Below are 27,058 nucleotides of genomic sequence, written 5' to 3'. Positions count from 1 at the left end.
CTGAGCTTATCTTATCTTCAAAATAGATTTTTTTTTTTCCAAAATAGATTTTGATTTAAAGAGCTTTTGTGATCCATTTAAAGCCTCCAGCCTCATGCAACCTCTTCATGGAGATCTCCACGAAGGTACGACTATCTCCCCGGCATCGCACAGAAAACAGGAAACATCAATCATGTGGAAAGATCAATCACGCATCTTTTTTGCACAGCTGCTGACTCTGCCAAGAGCCATCTATCTCTCTTCTCGGTCTCTGCCCTTACCCTAGCCTTTTCCAGATTACCTCACTCATTTCTCAGGCCTTGCTTCAGACATCGAGTCCCCAGGGCTGCCTTCCATCCGGGACCCGCACCCACCAGTCAGGCCCCTCTGCCACGTGCTTCACCACATCCCACACTCTTCTCCAGAAGCTGAAGTCTAATGAGCACACAGTGTGACTGGGTAATTAATGTCTAGCTCCTGGATCCAATCCTAGACTCCTAGAAGCTTCGAGTTTTGTTCACCCTGTGATCTGCAGCACTGAGTGCAGACCATGACACGCAGTAGGCGCCCCATAATTATTCGTTACAGTAGTATTTGCTGTATATTTATGAGTAGCCCGGCTATAGGCCAGCATGGGAGGACACAGCAATGAGCACAAGAGAAACAGCTCCTGTCTTCCTGGAGCTTATCCTAGGAGATGGGGTGAGAGAGGGCCATGAGAAAAAAGGAACACAAAAAAATTAATATGTAATTACAAGTGTGATAAGAGTATCATTCTTATGTCCCCCTAGACCCTACAATGGATAAAAAAAAAAAAAGTGTTGATATTTCATGGTGCTTTTCTCTCACCTATTTACCATGTTACATGTCCCTATTTTCTGCTCCTCAAATTGGTAAACCCCACTGATCAAACCAAAGTCAGACACATTCAAGTTGTCAGAGAGAGCCTACATTACACCCTCGCTTGAACGTGGACCTGCTCGCAAACGTGTGGGAAAGAGGCCTTCCTCATATTGTGACCCTATTTCAGAGACAGGGTCTTAAAGAGGTAATTACGTTAAAATGAGGTCATTAAGGTGGGTCCTAATCCAGTGTGATTGGTGCCCTTGTAAGAGGAAATTTGGACGCAGATACACACAGAGAAAGGCCAGTGTGAAGACAATGTGAAGACACAGGGAGAAGACAGCCATCTACAAGCCAAGGACAAAGACCTCAGAAGAAACCACTCGCCAACACCTTGACCTCGGGACTTCTGGCCTCCAGAATCGGGAGAAAATACATTTCTGTTCTTTAAGCCCCCCAGTCTATGGGACTTTGCTATGGCAGCCCTCACAAACTAATACTGTTCCTAAGTCACACCTGCTGACATTCCACAGAGCTCAGAGTTCAGTGACAGTCAGGAACAGTGGCATGGCTCACCCACGCCGCTGTTAAGACTGTCAATGACATCTGTTCAAATAAACTTATGTTCCCATCACACTAGACAAGAACAAAAATTCGTGCATTGAAATGCAGAGAATAAGTAGGAGGGAAACAGGAGTGAAAAAGAGTTTAAGTACAGACATGTTATCCCCCCCGGCCCCATCCTCTACCCTCAGAAGGGAAGATGCTCCCAGGGGAACATGCATCTCAAATCATTACATTAGATCCGGTACATCCAGCGAACGAACCTCCAACCGGCCGAGCTGATGGTGTGGCCAGAGCAAGAGCTTTAGCGGGCCTCAAGGAGGCCTGGGGATGAGGCATCACAGGGCAGAGAATGCAGGGAGGGAAGAAGGCAGGGAGGGAAGAAGGGTGGGGAACTGGGGGGGGGGGGGGGGGGGGGGGGGAGTGACACACTGGGGTGTGGCTGCAGTTAGCTCTTGTGGGTGGTGGGTGAGGGAAGGAAGAGCAGCAGGGGGCCCAGAAAAGATGTTCCTTTGCTTCCTCCCCACTCCCCCCTCTTAAGAGCCAAACCTCAAAAGGGATGTGACGAGAGGGAGGGGAAAAAAAGTACAGAGATTACTTTCCCTGCCTTTCTTACATTTTCTTTCTCCACCTCCCCCTTTTCCAAAATCCTGGAGAACAGGTATCCCCAGTGCTTACCAACCACTTGTTCTGAGTCCAAAGGCAAGCGGTGCAAGGAGGGAAAGAGCATATAAACAGAGGCTGACCACAGGAGATGCCCATGTTCACCACCTCCAAAATGCCCACACTTTCACTGCATCACGAACTCATCGACCAACAATGTCTATCTGTTCATTGCTTGTATGAGACAACTTTGCATCGTCTGCCCAGTCCAAGGCCTCCTACTCTGATCAAAGAAGTAAACCTCTGGAGCGTAGTTGAACTTTGAGAACCAGGGGAGGCCCATGGCCCAGACAGCACCAATAGGAATCTCTTTCTAGGGGTCTGAACTAGACTCCCTACTCAATCCCAGATGGCTATAGGCAATCTCCGGGGGTTGTAGGGAACAGGAGCTGTTGTTGGGCTTGAGGGCTGAGGGTATCATTTATGAGCAGAAATTTTGTCCTACATACACAGAAACAGAAAGCCAAAAGAAGAGAAAAATAAAGGAGATACATAGGAAAGCGGTGCTCAGAGACCACCTGCCCCAAAATGTAGTCTCAGATCCTGTAAAACATCCACTTCTTGGTTTTGGTCCCTGGAGTTTCTAATAAAACTTCGTTTTCTGTATGCTGATAGGTTTATTTTTGCAACCAAAAGAGGCTTAGTAAAATAGTGATAATTTATTAAGTACCTCCAGGTATATTAGCTCATTTAGACTCACAATACTGGGGGGGGGGGGGGGGTAGAAAGGAGGGCAGTTATTTTTAATCTTGTTTTACAGCTTACAAAGCAGAGGTTCATGGGCATGGTGGCCACAGTGAATCAGCGTCCTGGGATACAAGCTTTGTAAAGTCTCCTCCAATGTTGGCTCTGGACTTGGCTATGGGACTTACTTTGGCCAATGGGATATTAGCAAGCTCGATAAACCTTCTCATACTGACACTTGTCTTCTTGGCACTCAGCCACCACCTTGGAAAAATGTCCAGGTATCCGAGAGAGAGAGAGGACCTAAGGGAGGCCTTGTGTGTAAGAGAGGATTTACACGGGCAGAGATGCCCCTGGAATGAAAACAGATACCGCAGGCAAAATCCTGGGTGGACATGGTCACATGAATGACACCAGATGACAGAAGAGAAAGGGCAGAAGAGCTGCTTGGTCAATCCATAGTATCATGTGATATTTTATGTTGTTGTTTTAAGGCATTAAATCCCAGGGTCTTAGCAATAGGTAAACAAAACAGATGTTAAGTAACCCCCTCTATTTCTCAAAGCTAAGAAATAAAGCTTGGATCCAGATCTCCTGATTTCAGCGATTTATTCACTGCTGTAGGATGTGACTGAAACTGAAGAAAAATAACTCAAAAGTTTCATAAGCTTCATTTAAACAATAGAAAATGAGTTTTAGCTCAGAACACTCAGCTATGAAATTATCCTGTCAGCATATAAATGAATTAAAAATATATTTATGTAAATGTGGACAGGTAGGAGAATGTTACTAAAATACTTAGCATGGTTATACAATGTCTAAATGCTTTTCTCCTTGTACCACAGAATTATAAAACTACCAAAGACAGAATATCCAACAATGCTTTTTTTTTTTAATGTTTATTTATTTTTGAGAGAGAGAGAGGGGGAGAGAGAGAGAGAGAGAGAGAATGGGGGAGGGGCAGAAAGAGAGGGAGATACAGAATCCAAAACAGGCTCCAGGCTCTGACCTGTCAGCACAGAGCTTGATGCGGGGCTCAAACTCACGAACCATGAGATCATGACCTGGGCCGAAGTTGGACACTTAACTGACTGAGCCACCCAGGTGCCCCGTGGTACTATTTCTAACAGCAAAAATAACCCCCTAAACAATTACCCAATGACAGGAAAAAGGACAAACTTATGATATATTCATACAATAGTGAAAATAAAAAACTAAAGCTTCATATATCAACATGGATAAATCTCAAAAACATCAAATTAAGTCGGGGAAAAAAAGAAGTAGAAAAAACCACAAACAGCTTAATAGTAAAGTCCCCAAATACAAACCTTAGCAACTTACTACTTAGGGATACATATGTAATAAAAGCAGTAATGAAAATCAAGGGAATAATAAACACAAAATTAAAAATAGTAGGTACTCTATGAGCACCTGGGTGGCTCAGTAGGTTAAGCGTCCAACTCTTAACCTCAGCTCAGGGCTTGATCTCAGCTCCACGCTGGGTGTAGAGCCCACTTAAAAATAAAATAATAGGTGCTCTTGAAGGGAAGGAAGTAGGATACACTTGGAGAAAGGCACAGTGAGGGATCCAAAGACCTTGGTCATGTTTCATTTCTTAATTTGGGTGGCAGATATATGTATGTTTTACAACCTATACTGTACGTCTATAATAAATAGCTTTTTGTATCTGTGATACATTTCATAATAAAAAATTCATTTAAGACTTTATTTTATTGTTTTAAGTGACCTCTACACCCAACGTGGGGCTCAAACTCATGACTCCAAGTCACATCCTCTACCAACTGAGCCAGCCAGGTGTCCCGATAAAAACAAATTTTAAAAAACAACCAAAGAATCTAACAAAGGAAAATTAGATGGTCTCCAGTAATAGGTGCTTTACAACACAGAGAAAGCAACCTAGCTCCCAAATGCATAACAATTTTATTTTATTTTTTAAAGATTCTATTTTTAAGTAATCTCTACATCCAATGTAGGGCTTGAACCCACAACCCTGAGATCAAGAGTCATACACTCTACCCACTGAGCCAACCAGGTGCCCCACAACAATTTTATTTTAGAAGAGTAAAAAAGGGCATACTACAGAGGTAGCTAGGCTCCCAATTACACAGTAATTATGGTAAAGCTGCCTATAGTTTTTAACTCATTAAAACTGATGCCAAAGGAAAAACAGATATTTAAATATAGTACTTAAAATATTTCAGTTAGTCCTTTTCAGGACTTTTTGGAACCTGCCTATAAAACATCTCTTTTCTCATCAACAAAATTCCCTCTGAACCCCAGATACAAGTGTCTGTCTTTGAAGCAAGGGCCTGGTGAATAACCTAGGCCTTTCATCAGTTTGCCCTGGAAAGGGCCACACTGCATGCTAAGAGAACCATGCCCTTCCTTAGCCAGAGTTGACTGCATCCGGGATGGACAGCTGACCAAAGTAGGCCAGTCATGGCCTGCCATGTGCCTATCCGTGCAGTCTTAGTCCTACCACCCTCTCCCTTGAAACCAGTGCAGTTTGTGTAGTTTTGTCAGAGCACCTACCACAATTACCAGACAATTTCACATTTAGTTCAGTGATTACTGACCGATATCTGTCTTCCCAAACTGTAAGCTCCACAACAAGGGTGAAAACAGGTCAGTTTTTTCTCACTATTGCGTTCTACCAACTAGCATAATTCCTGACACATAGTAGGTATTGAATTTTTTTTTTCTTTAAGAGGAAGAAAGGGTTGTAAAATTATCCCTCCTCCTCCCTCAAGCTTTATTTTTATTTCATGAAACTTACATGGAACTTTATCTACTTTGGGCAGACCTAAAATTAAGGCAAAGGAATCAAAGCCATAACAGAATCCACATTCATCCTCAAAGAAGAAAATATCATAGGATGCCACGTTAAATTTGACAAATTTAAGGACTTGATAGAAACATACCTGAATGAAGCTGAATTTTCCCAATAACACCTTCTACCAATCCCAAACAAATGGGATTCCAGGCAAGAAGTAGATCAGTAGCTAAAATAAAATAAGAAGCAATCATGAGAAAATATTCATCAGAAAACATACTAAAACAATAGCAGCCTATTCTAAATGATCAACATCCCCAAAGGGCAGTTATGAACATCCAGAACTGTAAAGCAATTTGTGAAAAAGCATTAAATCCGAGGTCTGAGTAAGGTTTCTGACATCAGGACGTGATGGGGAGAGAAATGACAAGCTGAAATTCTACTCTGATGGGAGGCAGTACTTTGGCGCCCTGCAGTGGAGGAAAGAGGCTGGTACACTGCAAGAGGGCAAGTTAGAGGAGTTCTCTAACCATCCTGTGGCCCATAGCTAGTCCCAGATTCAAAGACAAGGCCTGAGAAACAGCCACAGAGATGTCGACTTGCTGGATCACACTCTGGAAAATATGTTTTCCCAACGAAGCTCACACCAAGCAAAGAAATCCAGAAAGCCAGTGCTCTTTTATGTGACTTCTCTGGCAAAGGCAGTAAGAGCCACTGCCATTTCCTGAGAGTCTACCATGTGCCAGGCATCCCAATCAGGGGTCCTTAGAACAGAACAGAACAGAATGCTTTGGTGACTTTTCTCAATTCTCCCAAGAATGGCACATAACTGATATTATTCTCCACGACCAGACAAGAAGCTAATTCATTACATACAGTGGATGCGTGAGAACGTCAGGGCTTAATTCTCTTGTGAGAGAAACCCAGGTTGCAAAAGTCTGTTAAATACACGGAGATAAATGTAGCTCTAATGGTATCTCAATAGCTGGAAAAAATTACCAAGAATGAAAACAATATTTGTCTTAGCAGGAAATTTAAATTACATTTTAATTATTACCATTTAAATTTTATTTTAGTGAAATTTATAATCAATCTATAACTCACAGGGTAATTACAGACTCAATAGTTCATAGTCTCCAAATTCATTTTGAGTTTTGACTACTGTATCTTAAATGTCTTTGTTGTTAATGATCTACTCAGTGGGAGGCATATGAAGTTGACTCCTCTTTGGGCAGAAATACAATTCAAACCAGACCTGCATGACTCATAGTCTGTGCTCTTAACCATCCTGCTACAGAACCTATACATGGAACTAACCAATAAGAAGATATTTACATTTTAAGTAATATGCATTCTTACTATAAAAGTCATACTGTACAAAATTGGGAAAAAGTACTTTATCACTCCCATTCCACCAGCCAGATAACTTATTTTGCTATGTTTAGGGTCATAGTTTGTGTGCATACCAAATCACAAGACTGCAAATATAGCAGTATATGCAAATTGTTTTTCTTATAACATGAGTATTGTCTCATGTCTTTAAAACACTCTTCAGGGCACCTGGGTGGCTCAGTGGGTTAAGTGTCTGACTCTTGATTTCAGCTCAGGTCATGATCTCACAGTTTGTGAGATCGAGCCCCATGTTGGGCACTATGCTGACAGTGCAGAGCCTGCTTGGGATTCTGTCTCTCCCTCTCTCTCTGCCCCTCCCCCACTTGGTGCTTTCTCTCTCTCACTCTCAAAATAGATAAACTTAAGAGAAAAAAAAAAAACTCTTCAAAACTATAACGTCACAGCTACGTAATTTTCCACCACAGGAAGCACTTCCTCACTCTTGGGCATTTAAGTGATTTCTAGTTTGTCCCTATTATTAAAATATACTGTAATAAATGATGAACATTATGCAAATATTGTATTGCCTCCCTAATTAACAGCTTTAGAGCAGATTCCTAGGAATGAAATTCGTAGGTGAAAACAAAAAAAATTTAAATATTCAATTCAAATATTCAAATATTACCAAATTGCTTTCTACAAAGGTTATATACCAACTTAAGATTTCTGCCAGAAACATATAAAAATGCTTGTTTTAAAACACGCTTGTGGCCATTCAGAATTTCTTTTTTAAATTGTTCTCATTTGCTGGCATCCATTGCCTAAATGATGTTTATTTTCTTTTCACTGCTGATAAAATTAAACTTCTAATTATAAAACTGGCTTATGTTTCTTCTATGATTTTGCTATTCATATTTTCTAACACTTTTTTTTATATTCCTTATTGATTTGAGTCCCTTTTATATTAAAGACATCAACTCTGACATATTTACAAATGTTTTCAGTTCTTAATTTTTTTTTAATTTTTTTTTTTAACGTTTTATTTTTGAGACAGAGAGAGACAGAGCATGAAAACGGGGGAGGGGCAGAGAGAGAGGGAGACACAGAATCGGAAGCAGGCTCCAGGCTCTGAGCCATCAGCCCAGAGCCCGACGCGGGGCTCGAACTCACGGACCGCGAGATCGTGACCTGAGCTGAAGTCGGACGCTTAACCGACTGAGCCACCCAGGCGCCCCTCAGTTCTTAATTTTTATACACAACCTTTTTTCATTATCTTTACACCTAAAAAGCTGTTCTTTACCCAGTATTAAATATTTATTAATTTTATCTTTGTTAATTTTTAAAAGCTTAACTCTGCTGGAATTCACGCTGGTGTGTAGACTAAAAATACCCTGATTTCTTTTCAAAGAGTGTGCCAGAATCTCTATCAGGCAGTCCAAGTCTCAACATCTGCCAACACAGATGCCCCTCTAAGCAAAGAGCTCCAATCACCCATAACCCTTCACCTTGACCTCAAATGAACAGACCACAATTTTGTGACTCTATCCTTTGGGACCAAATGAGCTATAGCAATAAGAAAGAGGAAACAACGTTAGAGGTAAAGCAGTCAGGAACAGTTACATAGAAGAAGCGGAACTTGAAGCATTAGTAAAGCAGCAAAAATAAATAAATAAATAAATAACGCAGAGGAAAGTGCAAAGTTTGTTCTGGAATGTGTCCCTTCACTGGAGAAATGCTTATCAAGTACCTGCCAGGGACCAGGCACTGTACCAGGCTACGTAGGTAGATATAAAAATAAAGGAACAAGCTGTCTAGAACAGAAGATCAATGGCGTGGTGAAGATGTGGATTGGTAAGACTGGAAAAAGTAAAGTGAGGCCAATTGTGGCGAGATGTGAATAAAAAACTAATGAGTGTGTGCTTCCTGGAGACCAGGGCAGGCAGATAATGGCATAAATAAAACAAGACTGCAGCCAGGGATTAGCTGACAGTATTGACAGGAGGCGGAGACTGAGAGTAGGGAAAGGAACAACTAGATGATTGTTGCAAGGGTCTTAGCCGGACAGGACCTGGAGCTACATAGCTTGAGGGTGGGGTGGACAGTAAGTGAGGACGGCACAGGAGGTTAACAGAAAACACCTCGAAGAAAGCCAGGGAAGGATGGGAAAATGATAAGTAAAAGAAGACATTGAAACAGCTCTTCTGAGTGGGAGAAGAAGGAGAGGGGGCAGGGCAGAAAGGACAGGGTATACAACAGCTGAAAGAAAGGTCGGTGAGAACCTCCTAATTCGATACTCTTTTCCATCTTTGGCATTTTGAACCACAAGAACACATTAGCCATTCAAGAAAATTTTAACTTGAAAAAAAAAAAAAAAACTAGAAAAACTATAAGGATGACCAAATTTTGTGCTCTAATGACTGAAAATAGTCACAGATAATCTTTGAGATCCAGAGAGAGCCAGTTAAACCCGTTAAGACTGAGTTCCTTGGGAATGCAAGCTGGTGCAGCCACTCTGGAAAACAGCATGGAGGTTCCTCAAAAAACTAAAAATAGAACTACCCTGTGACCCAGCAGTTGCACTACTAGGCATTTATCCACGGGATACAGGCGTGCTGTTTCAAAGGGACATGTGCACCCCAAGTTTATAGCAGCACTATCAACAATAGCCAAAGTATGGAAAGAACCCAAATGTCCATCGATGGATGAATGGATAAAGAAGATGTGATATATATATACAATGGGGTATTACTCGGCAATCAAAAAGAATGAAATCTTGCCATTTGCAACTATGTAGATGGAACTGGAGGGTATTCTACTAAGTGAAATTAGTCAGAGAAAGACAAAAATCATATGACTTCACTCCTATGAGGACTTTAAGAGACAAAACAGATGAACATAAGGGAAGGGAAACAAAAATAATATAAAAACAGGGAGGGGGACAAAACAGAAGAGACTCAAATGTGGAGAACAAACTGAGGGTTACTGGAGGGGTGGTGGGAGGGGGGATGGGCTAAATGGGGAAGGGGCACTAAGGAATCTACTCCTGAAACCACTGTTGCACGATATGCTAATTAACTTGTATGTAAATTTTTAAAAATAAAAAAATAAAATTAAAAAAAAAAACACCACCACTGAGTTCCTAATGTAATAATCAAGGAGAAATAAGAACCAGAGGAGATAGTCAAGGAGGAAAAGAAAACAGAAGATGATGAAATCAAAAGTACAGGTGAAAAAGTTGCCCTTGGAAAGGAAGGTCACTACCTTTCTCTAAGTCTGGGAGAAGGTGAAAAGCTAAATATAGCAATGGAGAAGCAGTAAACGAATTGATCAGATGGCCTTGACTCAGTAAAAGCAGGAGTCAAAGTCATCTTCGCTTTAGCAGGGGGGAGGGAAGTTCGGAGGGAGATGGAGAGGGGCACCAGAGGCTTGGCTTGGCGAAGGGAATCCAGAAAGTCAATTTTTAAATGTTTTATGTGTGCATGAAACTCAGTGTTTTCAAGAAAAAAAAGGTGTCAATCCATTAGTGGGTCATGAAATCAATTTTGTATAATGAGATCAACATTAACATCAATGAAACTGAACAGAACAGAAAATAGGGAAATTGCACCAGGTAAAGAGAAACATTTCATGAAACTTTTGTTTCTGGTACATACATATAAGTATGTGCTCACTAGGTCATAATTTAAAAAGTGTTCCTTATTATGGATCTCAAACATTTGAGCATACTATTTAACCTTAGGGTGAAGATTCATTATATCAACTTTGTTGATTATGTTGCCCAACTCCTGTATGTACTAATATTTTTGATTGTTTCACCAAAAAGTTTTTGAGAGAGGGCTTATTTTTATAACCTTATACTTTGTGTATATTTTTCCATTTTTCCCTTAGTTTTTTTTTTTCACATTTTGAGACTGTGTTGTCAGGCAGATACACATTCAGGATTATTACACCTTCCCTGGTGAACTGCTGTTTATCAGGATGTAATAACGGCCTTTATTTTAAATGTTTATTATTTTTGAGAGAGTGAGTGCGTGCACACACAAGCAGGGGAAGGCAGAGTAGGGGGAGACAGAGGATCTGAAGTGAGCTCTGCACTGACAGCAGAGAGCCTGATGGAGGGCTCAAACTCACAAACCATGAAATCATGACCTGAGCTGAAGTCGGACACTCAACTGACTGAGCCACCCAGGCACCCACCTGCCTTTATTTTAAATGTTGCCCTTTGCCCTAAAATCTGGTTTGTCTAACATTAATATTATGAAAGAAATTACAGCAGACATTAGAAAAGCATAAATATGAACATCAATAATCCGAACGTATCCCTTCCACTCCTCCAGCCTTAGGGACAAAGTCCAAATTCCTCAGAAAGGGCTGCAGGGGCTGGTCTGGCTGGTGTCCACCCTCCTCTTGCCCCCCCCCTACCCCCCAGCACCCTGGCCTTCCCGCAACCACCCAGAAGTGTGTGCAGGCTGGGTCTGGAATGCTGCTCCACACCCACTTCTGCCTGCTTTTCATTCCAGACTTAGAACAAGAGTCACTGGTGTTCCCTGACACAATGCCCACTCCACCCACCCAGGAGAACTGATTAGGCACTCTTTTGTGGCCTCCTGAACCCTGTGCTTATTTCTATCATGGCACCTTATTTTGGTCTAATGCATCTGATTACTGACTTCCCTATCTCCCTGACTGAACACAAAGCTCATGGAGACCTAGTCTCATCTAGCTTTATGTCCCCAATACATGGTACACAGCAGGTTCCAAAATGCTGAATGGACAAATGAAGGAAGATACAGCGTGGAATGGAGAGGCAAGTTGAGGTCAGGTAACTTACACTGAATCACACAGTGATTCACTACTTAAAGTGGCAAAGTTAAAGTCACTTGGTCTATTTCAGATAAAGATATCAGAGCTGACTGTACCAAATACAACACAGACTTGTCAAAATCAGAATACCACTTCCCACTTAGTGTAGGGCTCTTTTTTAATGTACCTCTAACACCGTAAGGTTCCCTACAAGACGTTCTTGAGTGTAATACCCTCATTTTACATTGGAACAGGCCTTTCAGCTCACCAACATCATTCCAGCTGCACAAGTCAGAACCTGGGAGTCATCCAAAATGTTTTTCTTCCACCCCAAGTCCTATCGATTTACTCCTCAATATCTGATGAATGTTTCACTTCTCTCCAACCCCACTGCCATGATCCTTGTCCAGGCCAAGACCTCCCCCATCTAGATCATTAAAAACGCTCTCGTCAGCGGTACATCTGACAGGCTGCTTCACACATAACAAGCATGCAAATATTTACTGAATGTGGTGAGGATTCTAGATAGTTTGGTACTGTGGGGCAGAGAGCTGTAAGTTGGGGGTGGACAACAGAGAGTAAATGCAGGGGTCATTCCATCCAGATGGGGCAGATTTGCATTGGAGATTGAATGTTAGGACCAGCGTGGAGAGGATGGACATGAGAGGACGGGCCTACAGCCAGAGATCCAGGTGACAGGACAGGGCCAGGTGCACAAGAGCAGCCTGGGCAGGCACCGGAACCAGGAGATGAGACAGAGTCCAGAGATGCGGGCACAATGAGGGTAACGCCTGTGCTCCGTGCCCCAGAGGAAGAGTCTCAGCTCTACAGCTGTCTCTGAACCCCTCTCAGCAATAACTCCTCTGCTGTCAATGGAAATCCCATCCAACTTGTAGGGTATTTAATAAGGATCAAATGAGAGAGAATCATGAGAAAGCGTCCAACACAACGTCTGGCACATGAACATTCAATAACTTTTAGCTCGAGTTGGGAAATGTAAGTGTTTAAAATTCCAGGTTCCTACCCCTCAAATAGTGCCATAGATTATTTCAAGGTCTACATATGGTTTGTTGTTTGTTTTTTTTAAAGAGGAAAGGCAAAAAGGAAAAAAAAACAAAAACAAAAAAAACTTCAAAGTTTTTACTTATTAAATCTTATGGTAGGACCAGAATTCCCAAAAGCCTTCTCAGAGTAATGAACGTTTTATGAGAATACAGCAATGCCTAGATATGCCCCCAGAATCCTGTTTCCTCAGAACATGAAACACGCAGCTCACAACTGGGTGTCCAGCCTCAGTCCCAGCAACCCAGTTTGGGTCCAAATGGCAAATTGAGCACCAGGGCCAACTTCCTCCCTTCCCTAAATCCTCTACACAGGACAGAGGGAGAATCTACAAGAGGTAAAAACCTAAAAAAGGGGGTAAAAACATGCTTGGGAAAAAGACATGAATATTGGTACACTTTCCTTACGTATGTGAAAATAAGTACTGGGTCCTAAGTCATAAAAAACCACAGAAAAATATAAATAGAATGTATTGTATAACTTTTCATCAGCAACAGAAAGACACCTGACAAAAATTCAAGCTATCCAATGGAAGATAGGAAAAAGTGGGAGGAAAAAGAAAAAACAAAACAAAACCACATGTACATAATGGGAAACATAAAAAGGTAGAAATAACTCCTAATAATAATTATAATAATCTATATAATAATTGTATATTATATATTATATAATTAAATAACTTATTATAATAAATGTATAGGTTATTTTTAAAATTTTATTCATTTTTGAGAAAGAGTATGAGTGGGGGAGGGGCAGAGAGCGAGAGAGGCACAGACTCCAAAGTAGGCTCCAGGCTCCAAGCTGTCAGCACAGTGCTCAACGTGGGACTCGAACCTACAAACTGTGAGATCATGACCTGAGCAGAAGTCAGACGCTTAACCGACTGAGCCACTCAGGTGAAAATGTACCATTTCAACTAACCAATTAAAGGGCCAATTGTTAAGTTTCAACTTACCAGTTTATTAATCCTATGCCTATTTGCCACTGGTAGCAGGCACTCATTTAATAGTTATTGAACCAAATGAATAAATAAGTAAAAGCAAGCATGAAAGATTGAAGTGGAAGATGGATTTCTCCTACCAACTTTATTTTCAATGTTATTTCACTATTATCTTCAGTGACATTTAAAAAGACTAACATTTGTTTTTACCATATTTAGTTAGTTAGTTTTGAGAGGAGGCGGGGAGGGGCAGAGAGAGAAGGAGAGAGACAGAATCCCAAGCAGGCTCCATGCTCAGCTCAGGAGCTCAATTTCACGACCTGAGCCAAAATCAAGAGTTGAATGCTTAACCGACTAAGCTGCCCAGGCACCCCTGTTTATACTGTTTTTAAAGGAAGTCCCCAAAAGACCAGCATTTTGCAATAGGCACTCTAAACACTAAAAGCTTTTATTTTTCAATAAATATAATAATGCAGGTGTGATTTCTCACAATGGAGACTCGCCTGAAAATTCGAGGAAACTTTAAGCTAACTTAAAATGGCTTCCCTTGCCAACGTACAGATGAGACAAAACAGAGGAAGGCCTAAAGAGGCAATGTACCTGGCACAAGAGGGGAGCTCAGTATGTCTTTAAAACTGCTGGGACTCGGGGCGCCTGGGTGGCTCAGTTGGTTGAGCGGCCGACTTCGGCTCAGGTCACGATCTCGCAGTCCGTGAGTTCGAGCCCCGCGTCAGGCTCTGTGCTGACAGCTCAGAGCCTGGAGCCTGTTTCGGATTCTGTGTCTCCCTCTCTCTGACCCTCCCCTGTTCATGCTCTGTCTCTCTCTGTCTCAAAAATAAATAAACGTTAAAAAAAAAAAAAAAAAACCTGCTGGGACTCTGCTGCCTGGTAGAGTACCTTGCACACAGTTCACTTCAAAATGTGTGTGTGTGTTTAACCTGTCACTCTTCACTAAGGAAATAAAAGTTGGCATTAGCAGAAGTCTGCTTGTACAGAGGACACATGTAGATGACATCAATCTAAGCATATGTAGCAACTACACTCGGTAATGGACATCCTATCACCAATATGAACGGCTACTCTGGAGGCAGAAGGCAATGGTATGGCAGAGAACATGACCAATGGGCCTCTACCATCCTTCCACAAAGAACAGCCATGTAACTGACGTGCTGCAACAGGCTGCTTTCTAATCGCTCCTTCGAAAGGGATGGTCCAATGTGTCATACAAATTTGAAAGAGAAACATTTGAAATTTGCAAATAGGTTCTAAAATTTAGGAATTTCAAAGTTAGCTAGTAGAGCTGCTTACAAATTGCAAAAGTATAGCACTTTTGAAATAACACCAAATTTAATGTAGTGGAATAACTAAAGTAACATACACCCAAAGATATTTGGGTATTTTGTCATAGCTCAATTGTTTGACCCATTAGGTCAACATTTCCACTCTTATTTCAGGCCCCTTTGGCAGCACATGGCTTCTATTTTCACATGCCCTCCTCTTCCTGGTATACAGAAAACAAGTGATTAACTACTGTATGCCTGCAGAGAGCATGAGTCATTCATTCCAAGAGCCCAGAGAGCCTGGCGCTCCCTCAGCCCTGGCTAGAGAAGCCTGGGTGTCACACATCTACTAACGTTTATAGGCAGTTTCACTTGTGTCTTTAAGAAAAAGAATAAATAAGGTATGAGGGTATGCATAAATAATCAGACCCAAGTTTCATTTCCTGCTAAAGACAAAGGATATTACTGCTCTCAAAGACAATCACCAATACCAAAGTCAGATGAGGAAAAGGGTTCTACAATGAGGAACTGAAAGTTCCCATCAGTAGCTCATCCATGCCTCAGTTCTCAGAATGATGCAAGGAAACAGGTTAGGGAATAATTTGACTCAGGTGCCATCTTAGAAATGCAAAGTTGGATACACGTTTCTTTGAACTAATGGTAATTATTTTCCAGCATTAAGCAAGCTAAAGAGCTAACCCAATTTAGAAGTTCTAGCAGCTGGTGATTTCCCCATGTGAACTCCAACTCAATGGTTACTGACCCTGGCTTCTCATTGAGAAAATGTGGATGCCTGGGCCCCACCCCTTCAGAGGGTCTGACTCAGTTGGTCAGGGTGGGGCCCTGGCATAGGTATTTTGTTAATCTCCCCTAGGTGATTCTAATGTACTGGCCGATTGAGAATCACTCGTCTAAGGGATTATAGGTTACTGGGTGGAACCTGCATTAGTAATTTTATTCTATCAATCACTTTGATTCATAGAGGATGCCTGTGCCATGTAGGACTTTAAACACTTCAATGAAATAAAGTACGGCTTAGGATTCTCTCTCTCTCTCTCCCTCTCTCCCTCTCTCTCTCTCTCTGCCCCTTCCTGCTCGTGTGCATGTGCGAGCCCGCTGTGCTCTCACTCTCTCTCAAAATAAACAGACTTAAAAAAAAAAAAAAAAAGAAATGTTTCAAAAAATTACCCATATTCTTAAAAGATGAGAGACACTACTTAGGAAAGGGATCTTAAGAATTTTCAGACTTTTCTATTAAAACGGGACTCTAATTATGGTGCAGCAACAGAGCCACAAAGTTTTGACCATGATCATGAAGGGTATCAGAAATTGTTTTTTAAACTCTACCAATAACCAATCGAAAAACTGTTATGATTCTCTGACACATAAAGTCCCAGTTGTCCCATCTCAAGAGAAGGCCAATGCACCTGGAAAAAGAACAGAGGACAATGAAAGGGGAAAAAAAAACAAACAACTTTTTTGTGTGTGAAAGGTCAGACAATGTAATCAGGTCATGGGAGGACCTGCTGGAAATGTATAGAATTATGAAAGGTGTGGACTCCACAGTGCATTCAGAATACCAGCACAGGAGATACATGTCTAAAAGACCTGGTCTGATACATGTCTAAGATACGTGGTTTGAGAATAAATGAAGGCAAGTACAGCTTAAATTGCAATTTTCCAAACTCATTACCTTAAGAAGCTGACGATATGATCAGGTCAAATAAGGATTAGATAAATCCTTGAACAGTAAACTCATAATGCATTACCCAAGGAACAGCATTGTGTTGGGTGGGATAGACCCCTCACCTTCTGTGCTCCCCAAAACAGTTCTTTGATAGATCTTTCAGAAATGGGATCCTGAAAGCTAAATCAGAGCTAATAATTGGTATTTTCTTTCCTCATCTTATTTCTTTAAAAAAAATTTTTTTAATGTTTATTTCTGAGAGAGAGAGAGAGAGAGAGAGAGAGAGAATGAGCAGGGGAGGGGCAGAGAGAAAGGGAGACAGAATCCGAAGCAGGCTCCATCCAGGCTCTGAGCTGTCAGCACAGAGCCCAACACAGAGCTCGAACTCGTGAACTGCCAGATCATGACCTGAGCCCAACAACTGAGCCACCCAGACACCCATTCTTTCCTCATTTTAGAACTCTTGACCAAGATGCATAAAATGAGCACTTCAATTATTAAATAGACACAACCTTTCCCCCAGCTGGTGTTTAAATAATTTCCTGGCTTTTCCTGGAAAGTTTGTTCAAAGCTGACCCCTTTCATCTAGGATGGTCTGTGTCATTCTCCCCCCCACAGGCCCTCACCGACAAAAAGCTCCGCCTTCAAACCCACCATCAGATCTAGGATTTGCCACTTTAGCTGGCCTCAAATGAACTGCTTCTAGATCAAAAAACAAAGACAACAGCAGAGTGTCTGTGGGTGGGAGGTAGGGGGGGAGCCCGGACTACTTCAGTTTGGCCATTATCAACTTTTTTTTAGATATCCAATTAGAACGCAGTGTGCATACAAAGCGTGAAGTCTGGCCAGGAAATGAAGTCCATAGCAGTCTACTAAGGTATACAGCCAGTTTCTTCCAGGGCTTCCCACTTTTATAGGAGACATACAATCAGACTATTTACAGCTGGTAGAAACTTCACAGAACCAAATAAAAGGGCACCGTTCTTCCCATTCCTTTTACTAGGAAGAAAAACAGATTTTCACCATCTTGCGGGGGTGGGGGGGGAGACAACACCAAAACCTCGAACTTCAATACCCAACTCAAGCCTCCCACAGAGCTGGGCCGTACATCTCTGTCACAGAGCCTGTCACTCTAGAATCCTGTGTGTCTCTCCCTCATTGGACCATACCCTCGGGCTAAGGTATAGCATTTTATCCATCTTTTTCTTTGGCACAGTGTCCAGTAGACAGGTCTTCAATAAATGTTGAGAGAATAAATAACTTCACAGAATTTCAGACTTAATATAATTTAGAAGGAGACAAACAGAATGCTAAATTAGAGGGGGAAAAATGAGGCTGCTTCTTTGTGAGAAGGGAATACAGATGGTCCCCCACTCACGACGGTCCAATTTACGACTTTGACTTTACAATGGTGCAAAAGCAATATACATGCAGTAGAAACTGTATTTTAAATTTTGATTCCACCCCCCCACCCGCGGGCTAGTGTTACGCAATACCACAGCCTCACGCTGCTGGGCAGTCACGGGTACCTGTAGCTCCCAGTCAGCCACGTGACCCCACAGGTAAACAACCCACACCCGAAACAACCATCCTGTACCCATACAGCCATTCTGTCTTCACTTTCAGTATAGTATTCAACAAATTACAGGAGATATTCAACACCTGATCATAAAATAGGCTTTGCGTCAGAGGATTTGTGCCCAACTGTAGGCTAACTAAAGTGTTCTGAGCATGTTCAAGGTAGGCTAGGCTATGTTTGGTAGGCTAGGTATATTAAATGCGCTTTCGACTTATGGTATTTTCAGCTTATGAGGGGTGATCAGGACGTAACCCCATTGTAAATCAAGGGAGATGTGCACTGTAAAGAGGTAAAGGGGGATAAATGTAACAGCTACTAGAAAGAATCAAATCCTGGAGGTCAGGAAGTACCCAGAAGGGACAGTAGCAAACTATTACTCTACTCAACAATTTGTTCTGTCTCCTGACGGTCTGAAATAGGGAGAAGAACGTTTATACTTGGCATAAAAACGAAGTATAATGATACTCAGAAGCATCATTAATATCATACATGCAGACTACTAAAGTTAAAAGCATTATGGCAATGTTTAAAATTTCCTAATATTTCAGATCCTGTGACTGTTTCAAACTGTAGACACTGACCATGGCAGAAACTGTGAAATTTGAAGTTTGGTGTAATTGAAAAGCTGTTTCAAAGAATAAGATTCATAGGGGCGCCTGGGTGGCTCAGTCAGTTAAGCATCGGACTTCAGCTCAGGTCATGATCTCCCAGTCCCTTGAGTTCGAGCCCCGCGTCGCGCTCTGTGCTGACAGCTCAGAACCTGGAGCCTGCTTTGGATTGTGTGTCTCCCTCTCTCTCTGCCCCTCCCCTGCTCATGCTCTGTCTCTGTCTCAAAAATAAATAAAAACATTAAAAAAAAATTTTTTTAAATAAGATTCATAAAGAAAATGTATTTTTAAATGTCCCACTATCAAGTTAAAGAAATGCCTGGTTAAAGTTGAATCGACCTGAAATAAAATGAATTACCTTAAAAGAAATAACAACAAGAAACACTGACCTAAAATCAACCTGTATTTCATTCAACCAGGCTTACCAAAGAAAGCAGCCAGGAGTGGATGCTTTTTTGTGAATGAGAGCAGTTTCTTTAAGGGTCTCACGGCAACCGGAAAATGAGTCATCCTAACAGAGCATGAGATTTAATTAAGATCTTACCAGTATGTGTTGTGATAGTACTATAATGCTAAACGTTCAGGGTTTATCATCAGTTGAAAAATACTATTAATGCATTATTACTTAACATATTATCAACAGCTAGTGATGATTTAAAAATGTATTATTTCTCTATTTTGTTAAACATACTCCAAATGTTCTTCTCAGTTCAATTATGGTCGGTTAATACATAATGATTATAACTTAGACTTGCTAACAGGTAATTGTTAGAGGTTCTAGGACATTGCTGTCACTTCTCAGGACTTGTGTTTGCAAAACTAGATTTTTAAAGGTTATATTTTAAAACATTTGAACACGGCATCTTGGATGGCACAGCTGGTCAAGCATCCAACTTCAGCTCAGGTCATGATCTCACGGTTCCTAGGTTCAAGCCCCGCGTGGGGCTCTGTGGTGACGGCTCAGAGCCTGGAGCCTGCTTCAGATTTTGTGTCTCCCTCTCTCTGTGTCCCTCCCCTGCTCACGCTCGCTCTTTCAAAAATAAACATTAAAAAATTTTTTTGAACAGAAATAGAACAGTTTACAGTTTACTCATAGAGAGATACTGCTTACAAAGACCCAACACATTTAAATCCCCATGAAACCACACCAAAGTTAGCCTATGGCTCTGAGAATCCACTCAACAGCACAAACTAGTTTGATTTGCTAATAGTCTAGTATCTATCTGCAAATACATCACCTAATTTTGTCACGTCTGTGCTGCCGAAGCAAGGACAACCCAATTTTGTCATAAATCACAAGGACCAAAATTAGCAACAAGCGATTTGTGGTTTTTGCATAATGGCCAGTTCAAGAAAAATTAAAATGTCTTCGCATCCCATTTATTTTCATTCAAAGACAGAAGAGATTTATTGAATTCCAGACTTAAAAGTCCGATTCCTCCCTTCATGAATAAAATGACAATGAGAAATTACCACGTTTTTTGTTGTTTTTGCTGTTGTCAAGTCAGGCAGTGTTCTAGTCTTCTGTTCCTATCTTCTCCATTTAATCTTCCCAACAGACCCTTTGCTGCTCGGGGTACCCAGGGTTGACCAGGGACCAGAATCCTTTCAATTCATTCAATATAGTTTTTACAGAAGACCTGCTATGGGCCAGGCGCTAGAGAAATAACTATAAATCTACACCTCCTTTTTTTTTTTTTTAATATTTATATTTTGGGAAAGCGCAAGTAGGGGAGGGGCAGAAGAGAGGTGGGGACAGAGGATCTGAAGTGAGCTCTGTGCTGACAGGCTGACAGCAGCGAGCCTGATGTGGGGCTTGAACTCACAAACTGCGAGATCATGACCTGAGCAGAAGTCAGATGTTTGACCGACTGAGCCACCCAGGTGCCTCCAATATGTCCTTCTTTGGGCTGAGTTATTAGCCTGGGAAGTTAGGACAAAGGGGAGTCAAGCTGCTGGGCATCGGGGAGCAGCACCAATGCAACCAAATTTCTCAAAAACCAAGCTGTCTGGGCTCCCTGGTTTCTGGCACCGGAATGCTCTAGCCTAAAAGGCCTTGAGACTGCCTCTCCTGAAACCAGCCTTTGGCAAGTCCTGGCCTCTGCTGGCTAAGGCCTGGTCACAGCCCAAGCATCTGGGAACCAGGGACTCTACAGAGGTTCTTCCCGTCTTTGAAGGTGGCTGCCCCGAAGACGTTTTCTCCTCCACTCCCTCTCTGCTCTGCGTGCTCTGAAAGGATGCCTGTGAAATTGGATCTAGGACTCCTGACGGGAGATGGGGAAAGGCTTCAGGTTGCTCATCACTGGCTGAAATAGTTCCCATCCAGTACATATCGATGTTTCTGCTCAAAGATCTACCCTGTATCTATTCCCTGCCCAAACTGCAGATGTTCTAAGAACCGAAGAGAAACCTGATAAACTGACCCTAACTGGAAAAACAATTAGTCAATTATATAACAATGTTCCCTGTACTACATGAACTAATTCTGGTACAAGGAGTCAGGGCAGGGGTAGGATCAAAGACTGACCAGTAGTCCCAGTTATCAGCCTTTCATTCTACATAGATCCTTTCTCAATGTGCATGCTCTGACATGTGAGGCTCTTTTACTCTCTACATATGCTACCCTATAATGATTATGATAGCGAAAGATACATTTCAGATACTACCATTAAAATATAAATCCTATAACTGTAGTCAAGAAGGTAGAAAGGTTTATAAAACATTTTTGTCAATACTGGGGAAAATTTGGCTTTAGAGTCATATACTGGGTTAGAAGCCTAACTCTTACTCTTTGAACTTGGACAAATTCATTCTCTGTGCTTCAGTTTCCTCACCTATGAAATGAGGATAATAATAAACCCTCCTCCCGATGTTTATTGTGGGGATGAAATAAAACAGTACGTGTTAAGAGCTCAGAACACTATCTGATTCAGAAAAATGCTCAATAAATAAAAGCTGTTACTATTACTATGATTAATCTCGGTTGACAATGTAGACAACAAAATATGCACAAAAACTTCCCACAATCTGTAAAACTTGATTGCAAAGGTCATCAGTCACCTTAGAAAAACTAGGTTTTTTTAAGCTAAAGAAGTGGGGGAGTAGAAACAGCGGTCTTTTCTATCTTGCATGCACCAATATTCATAAAAATAAATGTACAATCTAACTGCTAGCTTGTTAGAAATATAAAATACGGGAGAAAAGGGGTTTGGGGTATAAAACTGATAAACTGCTTAAAGGAAACTGAAGACTAAAGACACCAGGAAAAAACCTAGTTATTCAACAAAATGGTTAAAATATTTTTACAACAGATTTAATAATCCAATTTTAAATCAAAATGCCCAATTACATTTTGTCGTGGTAATTTGTGAATTTTTAGTAAACGTGGTGTTTAAAAAAGATAAAGTTCAAAAATCTTTTTTTCCCCAAGTAAACAGCAAATGACACTAAAAAACTCTAAATAAACTGAATATAGTTTCATAAAATACGATTCCTGAAAAGAGATAAAAGTTCTATGTTATTTCAATTCCAGAGCTACAATTTCTCATTCAAAAAAAGTTAACTTCATATGGCATACTAAAAATAACTTTCATCAAAAAATAACTCGACAAAGAACAGGAACACTTTTAAACGTTTCTGTGAATTCTGAGAGCCACTATCCCCTCCAAAAAAAAATGTTCTCTGGTATTCATTAGAGTATCATAACTATAAATATAGTTTACAGGCTTATGAATGTTATGTATATGACAGATGCTCGCTCTCATCTTTTCATGGTCACTCAGTCTCAGAATAGAATGAACCAATACTCAGCAGGAAATTACATAACACCGTCATATCAGACAAAGCCACAAGGCTAGTAGCAGCAATGTTTAAGACTAAAGAGATAAGACCTTATCACCCTTCCCCAATAGTAGACTATTTTATATTCCTTTTTTTAAGTCTTTAAATTATAATCCTTATTCTCAGATAGTAAAACACCACTCCAGGAAGATTAGTGAATATTCACACGGAGCTTTATCATTTTCCCTGGCAGAACATAAGACAATCTCTGGTAGTCATTACCTTGCAAGACAGAAGCATCCACCGAAAAGCAGTTGCTATGTATGAATACAGACTCCTCACTACCCTTAAAAAAGTGGAAACACCAGAAAAATAAAAAAATAAAAAAATAACAGCACTCAAGTGTTTAGCTAGAAGAAAAAACTGAAAAATTCAAGCAATGTTAAGAAAATAGGGAATACTACCACAGGGATTTAAAAAAAAAAAGGTGATACTAAATGAGATAGAAAAATAACACAAGTGGAAATACACCTTTTCTCATGGTTATTTCCTCACCCTGCTGGACAGAGATTTTCTGCCCCAATTAGAAGATATTCAAAACAGGGCTTAAAATGAATATTAAGCATAACACAACATCCTATTTTTATGGCAATGACATCACTAAGAGAAAACACGGACTTTAGCTCAACTCAACCAAAAATGCCTTCTTCATCCTAACTACTGTAAAGCCCACATACCAAGATGAGGAAAGTCCTTGCCTTGGGGAATACGCTGTCCAACAGGAAAGAAGTAAGCAAAGTACTACCATGTGATGCAGTATGGGCTATAATCAAAGTGTGTACTAAGTGTATAAAGCACCTAGAAACACAATAAAGGTGACCGGTAATTCTGCCCCAGGGATGTGGGCCTGGGTGAGCACAGCGGGGAGGCGGTATCTGAGCAGGGACTTAACAGAATAAATTAGGCAGGAAAAGGGGCTGACAAACATTCCAGGCCAAGGAAATGGTCGTTTAACTTTAAATATCAATACAGATTCTTTTGATGTCTCTAGGAAAAAGACAAGTCCTGTTTCAGGTGGTTCAATAGCCGAAAACAAAAACCACAATGCCCACAGGCTTTTTTTGGTTTTAGAATACTGCCCTTTGGAAGAGAAAAAAGGAGTTGGTCAGTAACCCATTCAGTTAAATAGCCAATAGGAAGCAATGAAAGATTTTAAATGCTGTCATTACAAACAATAGCAAAGCTGTCCGTAAAAGCAGAGGGAAAAGAGCCAATAAAATGAAGACAATATTAAATGATTCTATAGAAAAAGATCTGAAAAACACTTATCCAATTAAAATACCATTATTAATAGCCATTCTTTAGAAAGGACCTTGAGTACTGGATAGGAAAAACTATTTGGAAAAGTTAAATGCACGGGATTCTTTATTCACTGGCTACACTTGAACACACCTGAAGATCAAAACAAGCTGTTACTTCAAAAACATAATGGCCTCTTCCTTCCTCTAGATTTTTAGTCTACTTCTGTCTGTGGTCTGCTATATCCTCAGAAGTGATATGAACTTAATTGCACAGACTACAATCATTTTATTCAGGAAAAAAAACTTTTAATTTGCCTTCTGATATGGACTTTGGATATATAAACAGTAATTCAAACCACATGGCTTAATACAAAATCTAGGCCCACATTACCCTGTGAATATTCATTAAAGGCTTATGCCTGTGACTCACTGAGCTTCTTGAGCTCAGAAGTAGGTGTTTCGGTAGCCTTCCACTGAAAGCATACAAGAAGAGTTGACTTACTTCACTTTGAGTAATTTATGCCCAAGCAACCATTAGGATTGGAGAGCCTCTTGTGTACAAGAAACAAACACAAACCAAGGAAAAGACAAATAATTCACCTAAAACCCCTCCTATTCTCAAGGCTTCCATGACCTTACTTCCTTGCATGCAATCCCACCAGCTTGGTTCACCTCTGTCAATCTTAGAGGCCAACAGAAAGGAGAGACTAGCCCTAGAAATGGAAACAACCAAGTCCACCCTATTTATATAGGTCTCAATCCACTGCCCAAATTCACAGGTGACCACCTAGAGAGCTGTTTTTTATGAAACACATTAATTCTTGTCCTCCAAGATGTACACTGAACAAACACCGAACAAATTAGTGCTGTTTTAAACACATTTTATGTACAAGGACTCCAAAGCCCAACCCTCATTTTATAGTCCAGGAAATGCGCCACAGAAAAGTGTTCTGCCGGATGAATTGGAGATGATCTCAAGTTCATCCAGCTGTAATAGCCAAGCCCTAAGAATCTAAAGGGTCGGCTGTTGGACAGCCTGGAGAATTTTGCAATCTACCTTTCTTCAAGGGGCATTTGAAGCCTTACTCCAACTGGAGGGGCAGAGGGGTGGGAGGTGTTAGGCAAATGGTCAAATCAGAAAAAACAGAGAAGAGAATGACTGGAGACTGGTCAAATTTATCCTGTCTACAGCAACTTCTGTCCCAAGATCATCAGGAACCTTATCTGAGCGTGGTAGTTTGTCTTTACTCTGAGTAGAGGAAATAAAATGTAATTGCAGGAAAATACAGCCAGAGCCTAGGAAAAAATAATAAGTTCTCCTTCACTGCTCTCACAAATCAACTAGCAGGCCCCCATAAGAAAGCAGTGGAACCTGCCAGAAAGCGTTCTGGCAGGCTCTCTCTGTGAGCCCAGGCAAGTTACTCAAGTTTCACACGTTGTCTTCTTCTCACCTGAAAAAGAGAATACCACCACCTGCTTTGTAAGGTTGTTGTGGGGAATGGGAATAACCTATTAAGGGAAAAGGTCCGAGGAAACCATGTTGTTATAAACACTAACAGCTGTCATGTGAAAAAGCTCATTTGGACCTTCTATACTTCTCAATTCATACCATGGAATTCTTGTCTACAATACACACAGAATTACAAATAAATTTTAAATGTTCTGGCTATTTCTTTAAAGAGCCCTGTCCTCTCACTTCTCCTAAAATGAAAGCTCTCGGAGGTTCTCAGGAAAAAATAACTGGGAACCTCAAAGGAGAGGTGCACTGAGATCCTACCCCCCCCCCCGCCCCCCAATAAAGGAAACCGCGTCCTGGACTGTCAGCTCTTTGAGGGCAAGAACTGCTCTATTTAACTCACCACTGTCAACTAACTTTCCTAACACAAACTCATCGTTGCAGACTTAGGCGCCTCCTAACAGCTTATATGACACCCAAATGTGGCCCCACGACACATCCTGTATCACACAATACTGAGTCATACAAAAGTATTAAAAGTTTAACATTACGATGCAGTTCAACTGTAACACTAAAATCAAAGAAAGGGTGCTTTAAATCGGGTGCTTACGAGGTAGGCAGAAGGAAGTCACACCTTTAACAAGAAAGGACCAGAAACACACAGATGGCAACAGGGAGTGAAGCTCCGGCAGGACGTTCCACTGAGCCGGTGCGTCGGTTCTGGTCTGAGATCCGGACGGGATTCGAACCCAGAACTTGTCTCAGAGGACGTGCCAGAACCGCTCCAGAGTGGAAGAGGCCTCTAAGGCCAGGCGCACCTCGCCCCAACTTTCCGACCCCGCGACTCAGCTCGGATCCGCTCCCCACCGGCAGCAGAGCGGATCTCGACGCGGAGGCGCGCTCGGAGGGACGAGGGTGGCCGGCCCTTTGTCCCCCGCGGAGGGGAAGGGGCGAGGCAAGCGCTCCCTCCCGCCAGGAAATAATGACAGCTCGTGCGCCTCCCCTCGCGCCCGCCCCGCCCCGCGCGCCTGAGCCGCAGTCGGCGCCCGTCCGGCTGCCCGCGGCTAGGGGCCCGGCCGCGCCCCCTCCTCGCCCCCCACCCCGCCCCGCCGCACCGGGCCCGAGGCCACCCCGCGCCGCCAGTCTCACCGGGTCGGAGCTGGAGGCCGCCGTCGCGGCGGCTGCACCACAGCGCGCGCTCGCCCTGCTGCAGGATGTAGTGGTCCTTGGCTTGGAAGAGCTCCATGCCGGCCCCAGGCGCCGAGGGAGGCAGCGGCGGCGGCGGGGCGCGCCCAGGTCTCCGCGGCCCCCGGCCCCGGCGGCGGCGACCCGCGGGGGGCGCGCGGGGCGTACTAGTCGACTGGGGCCGCCAGAACCCACGCCTCGAGGAACGGCGGCTGAGGGAACGCCCCGGCGGCCAGGCCCGCGGGAGAAGAACGCGCACCGGCGGCGGCCGCGGCGGTGGCCTTGGAGGCCTCTCCCTCGGCTCCGCCTCTTTCCCGGCCCCGCCCCTGGCACCTCCCCCGGCTCCAGGCTCCACCCTCTTTTCTGGCTCCTCCCCCGGCTTTTCCCAGGCTCCTCCTCCTCCCTGGCTCCTCCGCGCGCCTTTTCCCTCTCGGCTCCTCTTCCTGTCCCTTCCGCCGCCCTCTCCTCCAGCTTCTCCGGGGTTTCGTCTCCTGGCTCCTCCCCTCAGGCTCTTCCTT

At 42.3% G+C, this 27,058-nt stretch overlaps 1 protein-coding gene across 2 annotated transcripts in view; it reads right to left on the bottom strand.

Annotated features, from left to right (window-relative positions):
* The window catches only part of INPP5F (inositol polyphosphate-5-phosphatase F), an 88,880-nt gene extending 62,055 nt beyond the window's left edge, over positions 1-26,825 (bottom strand). For both annotated transcript variants that reach the window (XR_007460961.1, XM_049646538.1), the window contains exons 1-2: positions 26,505-26,825; positions 5,676-5,756 (exon numbers count right to left, since the gene is read on the bottom strand). Coding sequence is in view for 1 of the 2 variants with exons in the window: in XM_049646538.1 (XP_049502495.1) it covers positions 5,676-5,756; positions 26,505-26,601 (178 nt within the window). In the remaining variant the exon portion in view is untranslated. The remainder of the gene's footprint in view (positions 1-5,675; positions 5,757-26,504) is intronic.
* Between the last annotated feature and the right edge of the window lie 233 nt (positions 26,826-27,058).

The sequence above is a fragment of the Panthera uncia genome, chromosome D2 (assembly GCF_023721935.1).
Source record: "Panthera uncia isolate 11264 chromosome D2, Puncia_PCG_1.0, whole genome shotgun sequence".
Lineage (NCBI taxonomy): Eukaryota > Metazoa > Chordata > Mammalia > Carnivora > Felidae > Panthera > Panthera uncia.
Note: the sequence above shows the minus strand (reverse complement) of the source record. Positions and strands in the feature narration are given on the sequence as shown.